Below are 15,347 nucleotides of genomic sequence, written 5' to 3' on the forward strand. Positions count from 1 at the left end.
GGCTAAGGATAATGAGAGTATGCTGTCTTTCCGAGTAGGCTGTTCCTATTTCGCCGGAAAGTTGGTAATTTCATCTTGGTGTGCTAGTCTGCGAACACCTTAGAGAAGCAGTCCATGGGGTAAAAAAGAAAGAGAACATTCGGGATGCAGGCCTAAAACACTCCTGGTTTGAAATCTCAGCCAGAGAGTGTCGAGTTGCAGAGCTGGGGAGACGTGTGAATGCTGGAAAGACGATCACAGCCTCTGGAGCCCGCCCAGTCTGCAATTGCTCAACTCTGTCACTGCTTCATTCTTTGGATTCCAAACACTTCCTTTTTTCTTGTGACTGCCCGAAAATACGGAGAAGGCCAGAAAAAAGGGGTAATCAGACTGTAACAGAGGGAGTACTTGAAGAGAAAAAGCTCCCCCCAGCTCTGAACATCTGTGTCCATGCAAACAGGACGGAAGTGATTGGCTCCGCCACACAAGAGCTCTTTTATAATGTGAAGAATAGGGCCATCTAACCAGTGCACTCAAAGCCTGTCCAAATATCCCCCAAGATTTTTTTCTGCTATATGAGGTCTTTTGAATAGAGAACACGATTCCAGTTAAGGGTTTACATTGAGTGGGAGCGTTGCACATTTCTGTGGCAGTCTGCGAAAGGCCTATCAATGTGGAACGTGTTTTAAGACACATTGCGCTTAACTCTGTCTTTACCTGTTGAATCTCAGTAAGCATACTGAGGCAAAAATCACTGCTGCCGTGCAAAACCCTTGTGTCTCCATTGTTGTCATTTTTTCTTTTGTGCATAATTTGAAAGCTTTAAATCAATCAACCTTTATCTAAACTCTGAGTACATTGAGGGAGATCCTCGTTTACAATGTATACAAATACCCTTTACATTATGTTAAAACTTGTGTGATGAATGAGCCAACTTTAAATGGTCCAAAATTACATGTAAAGCCACCTGGTTATACGTTTTTTTCCCGTCTTATTAAAATTGAATGTTTTGGAGATAGACAATTTTGTTCTGACAGCAAGTATATATTGCTAGGATGTTTGGAGTAAATGGTTTTCTCTTATGTGTACATGGAGTAAATCAGAAGTCTTGTGTTTTTATGAATTTCTTCAAATCTAGAAAAATATGCTTTATTGGTACTCTGCGTTTCGGCAGTTTTATGCATTTCTAATTGTAAAGCATATTTATGTTTTGTATACACACACACACCCTGCAGGGTTTGATGCAGTGTTCATTCTTTTACTTTTGCTTACTTTTCATTCCTAGACATGTCTCTCTGACTTGTTTGCATGTAATGACCTCTGAGGTTTCGTCTGTGTGTGTCTGTGTGTGTCTGTTTGCCCCACTGCTAATGTCAATACATAAACATATAAAAAGTGTTGAAATTGGGCTCTACTTGGATCAGCATTACAGAGAAACATATCATTTATTTGTATATGGTTACAAATGCAGTACAAAGAATAAAATGCAGACATTAGCACCATAACACAGCATCTTTTAAATGTTTTTCTTTGACGGTATACAATAAAGACCTCTTAAAATATATGAGTTTAAATATGAGTTTGAAACATCAGTCAAAACATCTGTAAGATGGCAATTTAAGTGGCAGTTATCTGCCAGTAACAATGTGATGATAATTTAACATCAAATATTGTTTTGAAACATTGACCACGTTTTGTCATCTGTTTGAAGCTGATACACTATCATTATGCAGATACACTATCACTGTGCATCCCTAATGATTATACATGTTTAATTGACTTGTAGTGCAGCACAGTAAGTGAAATGTCGAGCCACCGTCATTGTAGTTTAAAAAAAATTTTTTGCCACTGCTGGTGCATTCTGGCTGCCCCAAATGATCAAACCCATGAAAATCTAAATGTTGTGTGTTTATGTGACATAGTGTACCATGAAAAAGTCATCAAACATTTTAATATCCCTGTAAGGCCTTAAGCTTTACAGGAGTAGTCTTGTAAGGAAGTCAAGGAAAATGCATAACCCCAGATTTTTCCTCCGAGGTCAGAGCTCCAGGGCCAACGCACCTGCTTTTCACTGCTTGAGAGGAGAGTAGACTTCAGAGGAGATATGGATCACAGTAAAGCGATATATTCATCCTCACTCGCTCGCAGACATTGTGGAGTCAGTCTGTTTGCAGACATGAATACAGTAGACTACTTCTGCTTGCTTCTTTTAGACTTCCTAGTAGATTTTTTCCCCCTCCCAGAATCAATGCTTCACACACATGCATGTACATGTTTTGCATATATGAACATGCTGGTGTGGCGCAGCATGTTGAGCGTCATACAACAACTTGCACCACACCAGCACATTCAGTGTCGTAAGTCACACTCCTTCCCTGTTCCTTCTCTAGTCTCACTAATTGTGGGACAAGGGTGCAGTCATCGTTTTTCTTCATTCGTGAATCAAATTGAATCATGAACTGAGTCTATTATTACAGTCCTAGTACATTCACTGGCCGCTTTATTAGGTACACCTTGCTAATAAAAGGTTGGACCCCCTTTTGCCTTCAGAACTGCCTTAATTCTTCGTGGCATACTTTCACCAAGGTGTTGGAAACGTTCCTCAGAGATTTTGGTTGGTTATTTGAGTTGCTGTTACCTTTCTATCATCTCAAACTACCCATTCTCCTCTGACCTCTCACATCAACAAGGCATTTTCGTCCACAAACCTGCCACTGGATATTTTCTCTTTTTCGGACCATTCTCTGTAAACCCTAGAGATGGTTGTGCGTGAAAATCCCAGTAGATCAGCAGTTTCTGAAATACTCAGACCAGCCCGTCTGGCACCAACAACCATGCCATGTTCAAAGTCACTTAAATCACCTTTCTTCCCCATTCTGATGCTCAGTCTGCACTTCAGCAAGTTGTCTTGACCACCTCTACATGCCTAAATGCATTGAGGTACAGTCATGTGATTGGCTGATTTAGCTATTTGTATTAACAAGCAACAGAACAACTGAACAGTACCTAATAAAGTGGCCGGTGAGTGTATTTTACAACACTGACTTTTGTACTGTTGCACACATGTAGTCTATAGCTGCATTTGAAATTCATCTGTATTACAGAAAGAGTGCACTATGTTCTACAAGTACTAGTCAGCCCTGTTGTAGAGCCGTTCAGATTCCAACTTCCACATCATAGTCATTCTCCAGTCAGTTCACTATATAGCAAACCCTTTGTGGCAAATAGTGAATGAGTTAACAAGTGAACCATTTTGAATGCAGTGTATGTCTTCATCGCTTGTGTGGCCTAATAAACATAGACCCGGTGTTGCATATTGCACCAAGGCCCTAGAGGAACATTTTATTCCACTGTATGTAAATGTCTGGGATGATGAGTTCTTGATTTTGATTTTAAGATATTAACTGTCCTATGTATGACAGGGAGTCATCCTGACAAAGCTAAAGGGTTCTTTCTTCATGCAGGCTAGGTGTGCTTCAAGCAGTAATGGATCTGCATAAGCATCACTGCAGCCTGCCTTCCAGAGCCTGTGCCTCAAGCATCTCAATACAATTGTTGATCTAGTATCTGCCCCTACCCCCATACTCATTAGTATGCAAATGCAGGCAGAAACTGGCCATAGCCAAGCCCTTTTACTGTAAGTTTGATCAATAAGACTCCAAAGTAGGCTTTCACACCCAGGTTCCGTCTCTCCTCCTTAATCCACATAATGAATGCAGCAGTGGAGAGCAGGATTAGCCTATAGCTATACCTCCCTGCAGTCCACAATCAGCTTTTGTTTATCTAATAATTGTTAATAATTCCATTTTTCATCCCCACAATCACCACATTGTATTCACTTTGACTCAGAGTCCAACATGACACAGGCTTGCAAACCTCCCCTTTTGTCTGTCATTTTCTTTCTCTCCACCAGATCTAAGGGCCAAATTTACCTTTCACACCAACGTGCAATTCTGTGTCTTCACACTGACCCTGTTTTGTTTTTCTGTCCTTTTTGACAGCCCCCTGTTGGCCCCTCGTCCCAGCCCATGGCCCCACCCAGCCCCGGAACCAACAGCAGCACCAATCAGAGCAGCAGTAGCAGCAGTACGGCAGGCTGGGAGCAGCTCAGTAAAACCAACCTGTATATCCGGGGGTTGCCCCCAGCAACCACCGACCATGACCTGGTCAAGCTCTGCCAGCCGTGAGTACTCCACATCCTCTCATTAGTGCTGTTATTGATCCACTATCGACACGTTTTTTTTTTTTTTTTCTCCTCGGTCCCAGTAACGGAGAGACTTGGGGGTGGGCAGCCTTGGACCAAAATGATAGTTCTGAATGAAGATGGTAATGCTTCAAAAGGCTTTCATGTTTGCTGAAGTAGATGAAGAGATGGGAGCGGGGCCTCCTGCAGATCTGAATTACTGGCTGTGACTCATTAATCCCAGTTGGACTTTGAGAGGAAAGTGCTGCTCTGAAATGGAGATCGATTACGGCTCGAAGTGGTGAATATGGTCTGAAATACGCAAACCTCAATCCCCTGTATCAGCACGGTTCCAATCAACACTCACCGGGTCTGGTATATGGCTGTAATCCGTTGAGCTACAGTGGCGCAGTGGTTGTTTGATAAGCTCCCTATAGATGTGAAGCCAGTCGTAAGATTACACAGACATTATGACCACAAATAACATTAATGGTCTTTCACAACATGTAAGAACATTCAGTGCTCTTTTGCTTCATACAGGGTTTGAGATGCATTTGTGCAGAAATTGAGTAGCGTCCATAGGTTTCTGTTCTCTGGACTGATAATCACAGTCCTCTTTCTACAGTAACCGAGTGAAGATTTTCAGTATCATCGGGCTGTAGGCACATCTCTCTCCTTTAGAGCTCTAAACCGGGAGTAATGTGGTGAATAAATGATCAGTTATGATGACTGTCAGACTGTGGGGTGGTTTGAAATGGTTTTAAGAGGTGGGACAGAATCCACTCAACTAAGAATCAGAGTGGAGTTGTGAAGGGGGGCTAAGAGAGACTAATAGCCCATTGACATGCTTATGGCGGAGAAGAAACAGATAGATGGGAATGATGGGAGTATTGCGTTTTCATCTGCATGTACACATATATGGGAGTTGTAGGCCAATGCCAATATCCAGTTTTCATGTACATATCTACAGATGACTATGCCAATATGTAAACAGATATGTAGAAATCGTGACAGAGAAACTGAAATGTATCTATGAACAGTTACGAATGAAGTAAAATGAATAAAGTTTAGCACAGTAACCTGGTACCTTAGTATTTTGCTCTTACAGAGTATCGTAAATATGTCACCAAATAACAATTTGAAATATCGGTTAAATTCGAAATATGCCAATACATTTTTTAAGCAGTTATCTGCCTATACTAATGCAATACCAATGTAATTCCGATATCAGTATCTGCGCAAGCAGACTGATCCAGAAGGGCTGATAGTACATGTTCTCAAAGAGCCACCACCTCCATGAAGCTCTTCTACAATGAAGGCCCTAAAATGGCCTTTTCTCAGTGTATTTTCGAATCTCTGATTATGGAGACTGTGGAGACTAAAAGACCAGCGAGGTGACTTTGAAATCTCATTTTCCTCGTCTTCCAAACCTCCTGTCAACCAGCCACCCCCTCCACGCACACATACATACATACGCATGCAAACACACAGAAAGACTATAAGATGTTGACATTGCTGCACATTCAATCTCGTTCTTCCTCCTCTATGGCTTCCCTGCAGTGTTTGCTAAGGAGGGGAGTCGCTCTTTATAGCAAGGAAGACAAACTGTAGCAATTTTGGTTTCCACATCATTTCCACATCATTGAGAAAATCAAATGTCTCTCTTGCTGGAGTCTAATTACATAGCCAAATGTTTGTTATGGTTCACAAACCACTGCAACTTTTGTGTATTTGAAGAATTAGTCAATACTTTTATACACAGTGTTGAGTTCAAATGAAACAAGGAGTCTGTTTAAAAGGTGGAGACTTTAATCACCATCTCAAAATAGAGCACCACAGCAGAGTGACTACAGTACTTAGCAGTAGCCATTTAAGGTTGTGGATTAATGTAAGGTGAGGGCCAGGGGTGTGATCTCAAAACCATTAGCTGCATTTAGCTTAATCTAATCCTGATAGCTAAAGAGCTTTCCCCTTTAACCTTTTAACTCGCCCCTTGCAACTTTTCCAGGTCAGAAAAGAGGCCAGAGTATTATTAAACAAAGATATGGTACTTTTTGGTGTCAAATAAAATAGTGAGGAGTCAAACCCAAGTTTGGTGACTTAGTTGAGTTTTTAAAGTTTTAACGTGTTCACCTGTTCTTAAGACCAGTATGAGCATTATTTTATTCATTCACATAAGTTGGTTTTTACATTGTTTTTCTCAGTTTAAAATTAACACAGGTCCGTTTTCTGCATACTTAATTTCCTTTTCTTTTTGCTTACCACAGCAGCAGTGCCGGAGTACAATACAAAGATTGCAAAATATGTTACATTTATGTAAAGGGCAAGTATCTGGTGAAAAAGGACACTTCACTGGATTTACAGGCATAGTAGGCCTACACTTAATACTGAATATTCTCAAATGTTGAATTATGAGTTCATCGTGCCTTCTTTAGTTGTATTTATTAGCTCACGTTTCTGGCTGAATTAGTGCAGTGTGAGATTCAGAGCAGCGGTCCAATCAGAGAGGCCTGAGATAAGCTTTTGCATTTTATGCCTATGTACACAACTGGATTTTATATTATTATAATTATATCATTATAGGATCTTTTCTCAATTTCTGTAGGCTTTTTTGGAGATGGTTTCTCAGGTTGGATGTTACTAATTTGTAAGAAACATTACACAGTCTAGTTGAACATTACACAATCTCTGGCCCTGAGCAGAAAGTTTGCTGTTGGCTGCAGATCAGAGGACAGCTCAGTGCCGTGTGTGCTTTAGCGGGTAGTAGTATGACCCTGAACGGTGTCTATAGAAATCAATAAGTGCATGGTGAATAGTGAGAGGAGCCACAAATAGGCTGAGTAATAGGATGAAGGCAGGGCAGGAACAGCAGGTGAGATGGCAGCTGCATTGTTCTCCTTGCTGTGTCTCTGGGAGGGATGACACCCTATCTCTATCACTAGCCTATGCAATCCGATTCTAATGGATTTTCAATGGAAGCTAATGGAGAGAGGGACTAATAGGGAGAGTTGTTCTGTGCTTCTGTGCTGGCCCCCTTGTCCCCCTATAAAGCAGAGCAGGAAGCTTATAAAACCCATTTAAGAGCCAGGAAGGACCACTGTGCTCCTGTCACAGGCCTTTGGAGAGATTTATGAATGACATTCATCAACCTTTCATAATGGTACTGTGTCCTCAATCAACCTGCAGTGGCCTAAAACGCAGCAGGGTAATCCATTTGCCTTTCTTACCTCCTAACCCTTCCCACTTTCCACTGGCATTCTAAACTGAGCAAGAGATGGGCTTTCAGGGACTGGTGGTTTCAGACTGAGATTCCTTTAATGATTAATTTGGGGCAACTCTTTGGAAACCCCCTCATGCCCCTGGCCCGGAATCAGCAGAGAAAAGCAGAAGGTCACGGCAGCTGAGAGAGACCTCACTGGCGCAGGCTTTAAGGGTCATCCTCCATAATTGGATTTCAAATCTCGTAATGGTTTTGGTGTTTGGATATTAATTGAATGGGATTAATGCTGTTTTTCCCTCCTCCCGTTCGCCTGGGTATGATGGGTAAGGCTCTGTTACATATAGGAAGAGAGATCAAGAGTCTTCTTTTAAAGAAAATCTGTTCTCTGCTTTCCAAGAGAAGTCAGAGGTCAAATTTCTTTTCAGATGTGTCCTTCTCTGGCCTACTGTGTGCTATATGACTTTCTCAAGGATGTGTTCCATCTCTCTTTCAACTCTACCCTTTCTGTGATTACACAATATGCCCTGCTGTGCTCTGTTCCCTCTGGCCAAGATTGCACATGCCATGTTCAGCTATAGCTGTATTTCCAAAAAAAAAAAAAAAAAAAAAAACACAAGGATAAATCCAAGCACTTCACATGAATAATTTTTCTAAACATTGATCTTTCCCTTAAATTAGTTACAGCCAATTGCCTGTACCTAACTTTTGGACTTTCAGTGACCACCACAGTGCATATGGAACCTGTCAATGCATCTTTTCAGGCTACAATATATGCGGCATTGGTAAACCCTTTGACGTGTTTAAGCAAAAATAAGCTTTTTGTGCTTTACTACATTGCTTTGCCTCTTGTAATGGGTCTGAAATGACATTTATGGAGAGCAGTCAGTTTGGAAGATCAAATGCTCATACACCTTGGCCAAGGTGGCCTCCATCTGGAAGTGTTTACACTGATTGTTTTGTTTTTCTGGCCAATGTTTTGTTTTTGCTCTGTGTGTGGCCACCTGGTTCGTTCTGGAAAATACTCACCATTGGCTCAGTGTGTTTTGAGTTCAATGTCAGGTTCATTTGTCAGGCTGTTCAGTGTTAGTGACATTGCTCTGGTGTGCATCCTGTTTGTGGCCCTGAGATGACTCAAGAGTCTTGCCTTGCTGTTCTCCTAGGGCCTGTCTCGTGAAGCAAGTTTACCTTTGACAGAGTTCATGGAATCACGGTCAACTTGTTTTACAAAGTCTGTTAACAACTACCTCTGTTAACTCATATTTAGATACTCAAGCAGTGATTAATCCCCATGCATGTGCACATGTAAGGAACAGTTTTGTGACAAACAGTCAATCGTGTGAAAAATGAGAAGCAGATTGGCTTATTTTTTAAAAGGATGAGAACTTTTGCCTGAATATGTGGAAAGTAAAGCTTTCTTTTTTTTTTTTAATCTATGAGTAATATGGTTTGCTTTCTCTGCTTAAAATAGCATTGCTCATGTCACTGGTGGCACAAACATCATAAAGAAGAAAACTGACCACCTCCATCATCCCTGATGGGTTATAAGCTCTCCCTGATTGGTTCACGAGTAGGTTATGATCCGAAAACCTAAATTCTGAATTTAACCCGCCCTGGAGCTGGTGAGGATCCTGGGTGAGATCAAGCTAATCTAAAAGTTAGCAAGCTAAGCAAGAAATTGTGCTTTGTGAGACAGGCTCCTGGTCTCATCTGCATTTGCTAGCAGATATTTAGTGTGCATGTGGCAAAAGGAAATACATTGTGTGTCATTTCTTTCTTGATTTAGCAGAACAAAAAAATCTGGCATTAAATTGATTTTCATTTAATGTTATTCTTGCCCACAGCTTTTGTTTCTGAAGGTCAGGCCACTGTCTCCAGAATACATTGTGTTCTTGTGGTGTGCGTTCACGTTTTAAGAAGAAAGTACTGCTTTCGGGAACGTTTCAGTCTAAAAACAACTTCCTGTCTCTCATGTTTGGGAGGTGATGTCATAAAGTATTGGGCAAGCTGTGTTATTTCTGTGTGTGTGTGTGTGTGCAGAAGTGGGTGAGGGAGTGTTGTAAGACAGTCTCCAGCTGTCTGCTGTTTTAATCCATCCACCAACACTGTTCTTTTTGTTTTTTTTTTTCACAGTTATGGCAAAATTGTATCAACGAAGGCTATCCTGGATAAGACTACGAACAAGTGCAAAGGTGTGTATCTTTTGCCATCTCCTCAACAAACACCACACGTTTTTTTTTTTTTTTTTTTTTTTTTTTTTTTTTAAAAACACTGTTGTCCTCTGACAGTGGTCTGTTTTAAGACTGCTGAGAATGGTCAGTACAGGAGATTCAACCCATTAAATATACTGATCCTTTATACAGCTATAATGCACTGATGTGTCCCATACATAGGCAGTACTTGGTAGTAGCGCTGGGCAATATGACAGTATTTACTGCTGTTGTGATTAAATTATGTAACAGTATGTTTCAGTATGTCTTTCTGAACATATAAGTATAATCAGCACTTCACAACAAAAATGTGCTAGTAGTCCTGTTTAATTTGACTTAACATTTGGACTTACAATGTTAAGTCAAATTAAACAGCATACATAGTTTTTGATAATCACAGTTAATTGGAAAAATCATGATACTACACTACATCCAAGCATAATTTGTTCAGTTTTTCCCATTTTCCCAATTTTCAAAATATTTTATATTGTCATGAATGTGGGACACAACATCAGCTATATGTGTTTCAGCAGTTCCAAGCCATGCATGCCTTATTATAATTCCCAAGTATTAACTAAAAAGAATACTAAGATGAGTTTGTAGATCCGTATATATAGAATACCACCACCGTGCCCCCATCATCCTGATGCTCCCCCCAAATTTATTTCAGATCTGTGGGAAATAATAGATACCATATATGTGTGCATTTATAGAGTTCAATTTTAATTTCAAAGACATATTTCAGAAGTTAGTGTTTCAGTGACAGCAGTGTGTTTCTGATGTTTGACTTTTCTTAGTTGGATCAAACAGCCCTTTGTGCTGGACTCTTTGCCAGGGCCTGTTTCCATGATTAATACAAATTCCACTTCCCTGCTCTGACTCAGGCCCTCTTGGCAGCTGTATGTATATGCGTGCGTGTGTATTAGACTGTGTCTGTATATCTGTGTGTGTGTGTGTGTGTGTGTGTGTGTGATATTACAAATGTGTGTTTGAAAGGCTCTGTGTGTCTGTGTTTGTGTGGGCATGGGCAATAGTGCTGATTTTGTTTTCTCTAACCCATACAGAACAACACTAAGCTAATATCCTGATACCAGTACTTTTTAAAAGTGTTTATTTTTTTCAATAATGCTCCATTAAACAGTTTTAGTTGGGCAAAACACCAATATGAAAAAATAAGTTTATATAGGGACAGGTAGTGACACCACAAAGCTATCAAAAGATACATGGTTAAAAACCAATGTCAGAGAGCACCCTTCATTTGCTAAATTTCTGGTCAAAATGGCTATTAAGTACAAGGTATTTATTTTTTTCAGGAGATACTATTAAGTAAGGGTAAAAATAAAAGAAAATTAAATTAAAAACACATACGTTTGCAAATCTGGAAAAAATTATTAAAAGTTGCAAAAAACATGGGACTCCTAATAAGTTGGTGATGGTTTTGATGGTCTACCATTAGATAAACAGTACTTAAAGCTTTCATCTTTGGGAATGAGGAGAAAATCAAGCTCCACTCTTGCCTGAGAACCTCAGATTCTGTCAGTCCTTCTATGGTGACAAGACTGCTTAATGCTGTGCATGTGAAAGGATATGTAACTGTCGAGAAGCCATTACTGGACGAAAGAACCGTTCTCAGCACGGTGGACTGGCCATGGTATTTCTATGTGAGGATTGATTCTCAAAAGGAAACATGAGGATCAGAAGTTTATATATGTAACAGTGTTACATTTGTAGTTGTAGACCAGTCACAGACAGAATGAGTTTGCAGAACTAAAGACTAGTTTGTATTTAATTTATTAGGTTTTGCATGCTGTACCACGCAGACTTAAAGCACTGCATATTTCATGCTTTTTGCCTCGAAAGCTTTTCCATTTGAAGTTTACAGTCGGCCTAGGAGTATTATTGTGTGTGAGTGTCATTGTGCTGATTTGCGGGTCTGGGTGGTTCAGGAAACAGATAGCCAGGCCTTTGGGCAGGGAGGGAGGGAGGAGAAGGTGTCCTCTGTATCAGCCCTCTGAACTCCCTGCTGTTATTTCTGCTCTGGCTGTGCTGGCTAGGTCAGGCCCTTGGTGTGCTTCCAGGGTGGAGGTGATGCGAGAGAGAGAGAGAAAGAGAGAAGGAAAAAGTTTCATAGCCTGGATTCTGGCTCTGTTCCTGGGTCTAGCACCTCAGAGACCTGGCCGCCCTGGACCTCTGCACGCAGTCACAATGCTGTGGATTATTTATACGCTGAGTAATCTCAGCCTGTCGGAGAAGACTGACAAGGGTGTGTATGTGTGTGGTGTACATCGACTGTAATCCTATCTCGAGATTGACTGACTGTGTGTGCTCAGGGAGTGCTGCCAATGAAGTGCTTACATCTCAGTTATCAGCTCTGTAACTCTCCATAGTATAAAACCAGTTGCACAATAGCCTGTGTAGCCATGTAAAATACAACATGTACAGTAAGACACACCCAGAATTCTAAAACCCACTGAAGCACCAGACACCTTTACTTTCACTTTCCTTTTCACTAGTGCTTCCGCGTGCTGTGAAAGTTTGGGTGATGCCTCAGTAACTACCCTGGAAACATTTGGTATTCTCTGTTATATTACTGAATCGAGAGCACTTCATATGGCAGTTTTGTCATTCTTTTCTGCTTGCGCTCTGAAGTATGTTTGAGCCCTTTACATCATGGTTTAGCGTCAGTGCTTATGGTGTTGTGCTGTGAGAGTGGTTGAGCTGGCTGAATTTGCGGTCGGACGTGTTTACTGGTTAAATATAGCTGCAATAGCAGCACCAACAAGGCCCTGCAGCACCCATAGCAGTCAGGCACAGACAGAAGTGACTGAGCAGCAGACCAACTGTAGATCAGGACTGATTAGGGGTGTAAAAATGCATTGACGTATTGATCTGAAGGTGGCAGATGAACTGCCTAGATTTTAGTATGTTAGAATTGATCATAATAATAATTTTATAATACTCAATAATGTATGAGCCAAAAATTCTACTTTGTAAACATAAAGATACAGAAAAAAAGAGCTTCTTCTATATTTTAATGTCTTTATTCCATCACTGTGTGAATAGTTCTTCATGTCAGTGTAATGCAGCATAATATGCTGCATCTTATATATATATGTGTGTGTGTGTGTGTGTGTGTGTGTGTGTGTGTGTGTGGTAAAGCATAATGGTTTCTGTCCCCCCACTTTAAAGACTGGGGCAAGACTCCTAATGCTGTCTTGCATTGACTCTGTAACATGACTTAATTGTAAGACAGTCTGGTTAAGAACGTCTACCAAATGCATAAATGTAAATATAAAGCAACCTAATTAGGAGTAGTGATGCATGGCAAGTTAAGCATTTAAAGTTGTATTCTCAAGCACTTAAAAGCACATTTCTGCAATGGGAAGATGCAACCAATTAGAAGATTTTTACACTTCTGCAACACATTAAAGATCTGTATTAAATGATACTTAATCCACAAATTGCAGAGGCAAGAAGTTAACCCGCAATGGGACAGTAGGTCAAAAAGGCAGCATTGTACACACAGCCATATGGATTCAGTTTTAGATTAATTAGCCAGCAGTCGAAAAATTGCAAACAAGCTACTCTTTACAGCAGCCCCCAAAATCAGCACTCTCCATTCCCCATGTGCTTATTACTCTCAGATGTACACTCCTCTACATAAATGCACATATAGTGGTTCACAACGGTGTTGCATGCCATCCTAAACATAATCACAGTGAGATCATCACAAGATTGTGATGTGTCAGAACATAAAGTACTGTTCAAAAGTCAGAGACCACCCTTTTTATTTATTTAAACTCAAAACAGCCAGAGTACATTTTTAAGATGTTCAGCCTCACGGGAGAAAAAAGCATGAAACATATATGAAACAGACGACTACGACTACACAGAGGCCTCAACAACTAAATATAATATCATTTGTATATTCAGATGTTTAAGTCTTTGTTGTATTTAGTGTGTCCAGCTCTTGCCTTTATTATAGCTTCTGTTCTTCTCAGATGACTTGTTCTTTGTTTTTCAAAGAAATCTTTTGGGATATTTTTACACCAAAGTTCCACCAAAGCACCAAGCTATTAGAAGTTGAATTTTCTCATCTCACAATGTAATCTGAAGCACATTCATTGATGTTGAGGTCTGGACTCTCTGGAATCTGTTGTTCTAAAAACACTAGCAGCTGCTTTGGTTCATTTGCAGATTTGCTCCCTTTCTGTCTTTCATTTTCTCAGCAAAGGCTTCTTGACAGCTGTCTTTTCAGAGCCATAGTGTTGAGTCGTCTCCTCAAAGTAGATAGACAGAAACACCTGTGTTTTTTTTTTTTTCTTCAGTTTTCTTCCTGCAAGAGCAGGCCTCTATTTATTTATTTGTAGATTAACTTGTATCCAGTCACCTCAGAAATCTCTTCTGAAAAAAATAAAGAACATACCTAAAATGGCTATACTGTTATATAAATGAAGGATGGTCTCTGACTTTTACACAGTACTGTGGGTGTTATTGCACTACCTAGAAAACTGCTGAATTTTTGTTGTGCTTGTAAATCAAATGCCTTAATTATAGCTTTTCATGATTAACTAAATGCAACTGTCTTTGGAATTGGATCTGGCCATCTGTCATTTGATAAACTTGCCCAACTCTTTTGATAAACAAATTGACTGCACAGCCTTTACACACAATTGAAAGCATTGCTTGAGTAGGACCCAACCTAGTCACTCACAGGTTACCTTCACACTTTCATACACACATCTGTCAAATCCACTCACAAAGAGTTCAATTGAGTAGCTCTGTTGTGGTTATTACACACTGTTTAACCATCTACACACATGCACACGTTTAAACACCACCACAGATTTGTGTGTAGGCCAAGTGTGGTCATACCTCTCCCATGCAAAAGACCCCTCTAAGGGAAAAAATTAAAGCTTGGACCAATGTTTTTTGCGTAATTAATAATGAGGTCAGAAGCATACAATGTTACAGAGATTAATTCAGTTTGGGTAAGAGAAAGATTTCTAACAAATTGAGATGGGTTTTGCAAACACACCAACTTTATCAATATAACTATATCAGAGAAGTTGGACAACCCAGATACAGCAAAACTTGAGTTTTATGTGTATTAAATTTGAGATTTTCTATTTAAAGTAAATATTTTCCCCATATGCAGAACAACTGGAAGACACTTTACCACAATTATTTAATGCTTACAATTTTATATGTACTGACAGAGTTTTTGTTTGTTTGTTTGTTTTTTTCTGGCCAAATTTTGTTTACTGGTTAACAGAGACCCTGGCTACAGGGAGGGGGGAGAAGTGGGCCAAGAACTGAACCCAGAGGCACCCCTTGGCTAACAAGAGTATTGGTTGTCTGTAGTATGATGTGACTGAAATCAGTCTAGGGCTAAGATTGCAGTACCAGTAGAAGAAAGATGGGATAGAAGTACATAATGGTTTACGGTGCAGAAACAAATATTGAGGTAATAGGAGAGGAGGATGTTAAGAACATTGTGCCAGCAAGCAGGAGGTCATTTACAACTCTAAAAAGAGTACACAAGGTATTATCCTAAGTTCTGAAGCTGGACTAGACGTGTTCAAGGTGATGTTTAATGAGAAAATCTTGAACTTACATAGCTAGTTTTAAGGGCATTAAGGACAGAAACAGGACATGTCTGTGTGGTGGCATAAAAAATGCACATATACAAGTTATGATTAAAGCTCTTCTATCTAGTTTCCTAATCATGAATTCTGTGAAAAAGGTTTGGACTGTA

The 15,347-nt window shown here is 40.1% G+C and overlaps 1 protein-coding gene across 3 annotated transcripts in view; it reads left to right on the forward strand.

The window, feature by feature from the left end:
- The window catches only part of LOC108424323 (RNA-binding motif, single-stranded-interacting protein 1), a 50,263-nt gene that overhangs the window by 17,683 nt on the left and 17,233 nt on the right, over window positions 1-15,347 (forward strand). For all 3 annotated transcript variants that reach the window (XM_017692259.2, XM_017692260.2, XM_017692261.2), the window contains exons 2-3: window positions 3,981-4,162; window positions 9,513-9,571. In XM_017692259.2, the coding sequence (XP_017547748.1) occupies window positions 3,981-4,162; window positions 9,513-9,571 (241 nt within the window). The remainder of the gene's footprint in view (window positions 1-3,980; window positions 4,163-9,512; window positions 9,572-15,347) is intronic.

Source organism: Pygocentrus nattereri, chromosome 6, assembly GCF_015220715.1.
Source record: "Pygocentrus nattereri isolate fPygNat1 chromosome 6, fPygNat1.pri, whole genome shotgun sequence".
NCBI lineage: Eukaryota > Metazoa > Chordata > Actinopteri > Characiformes > Serrasalmidae > Pygocentrus > Pygocentrus nattereri.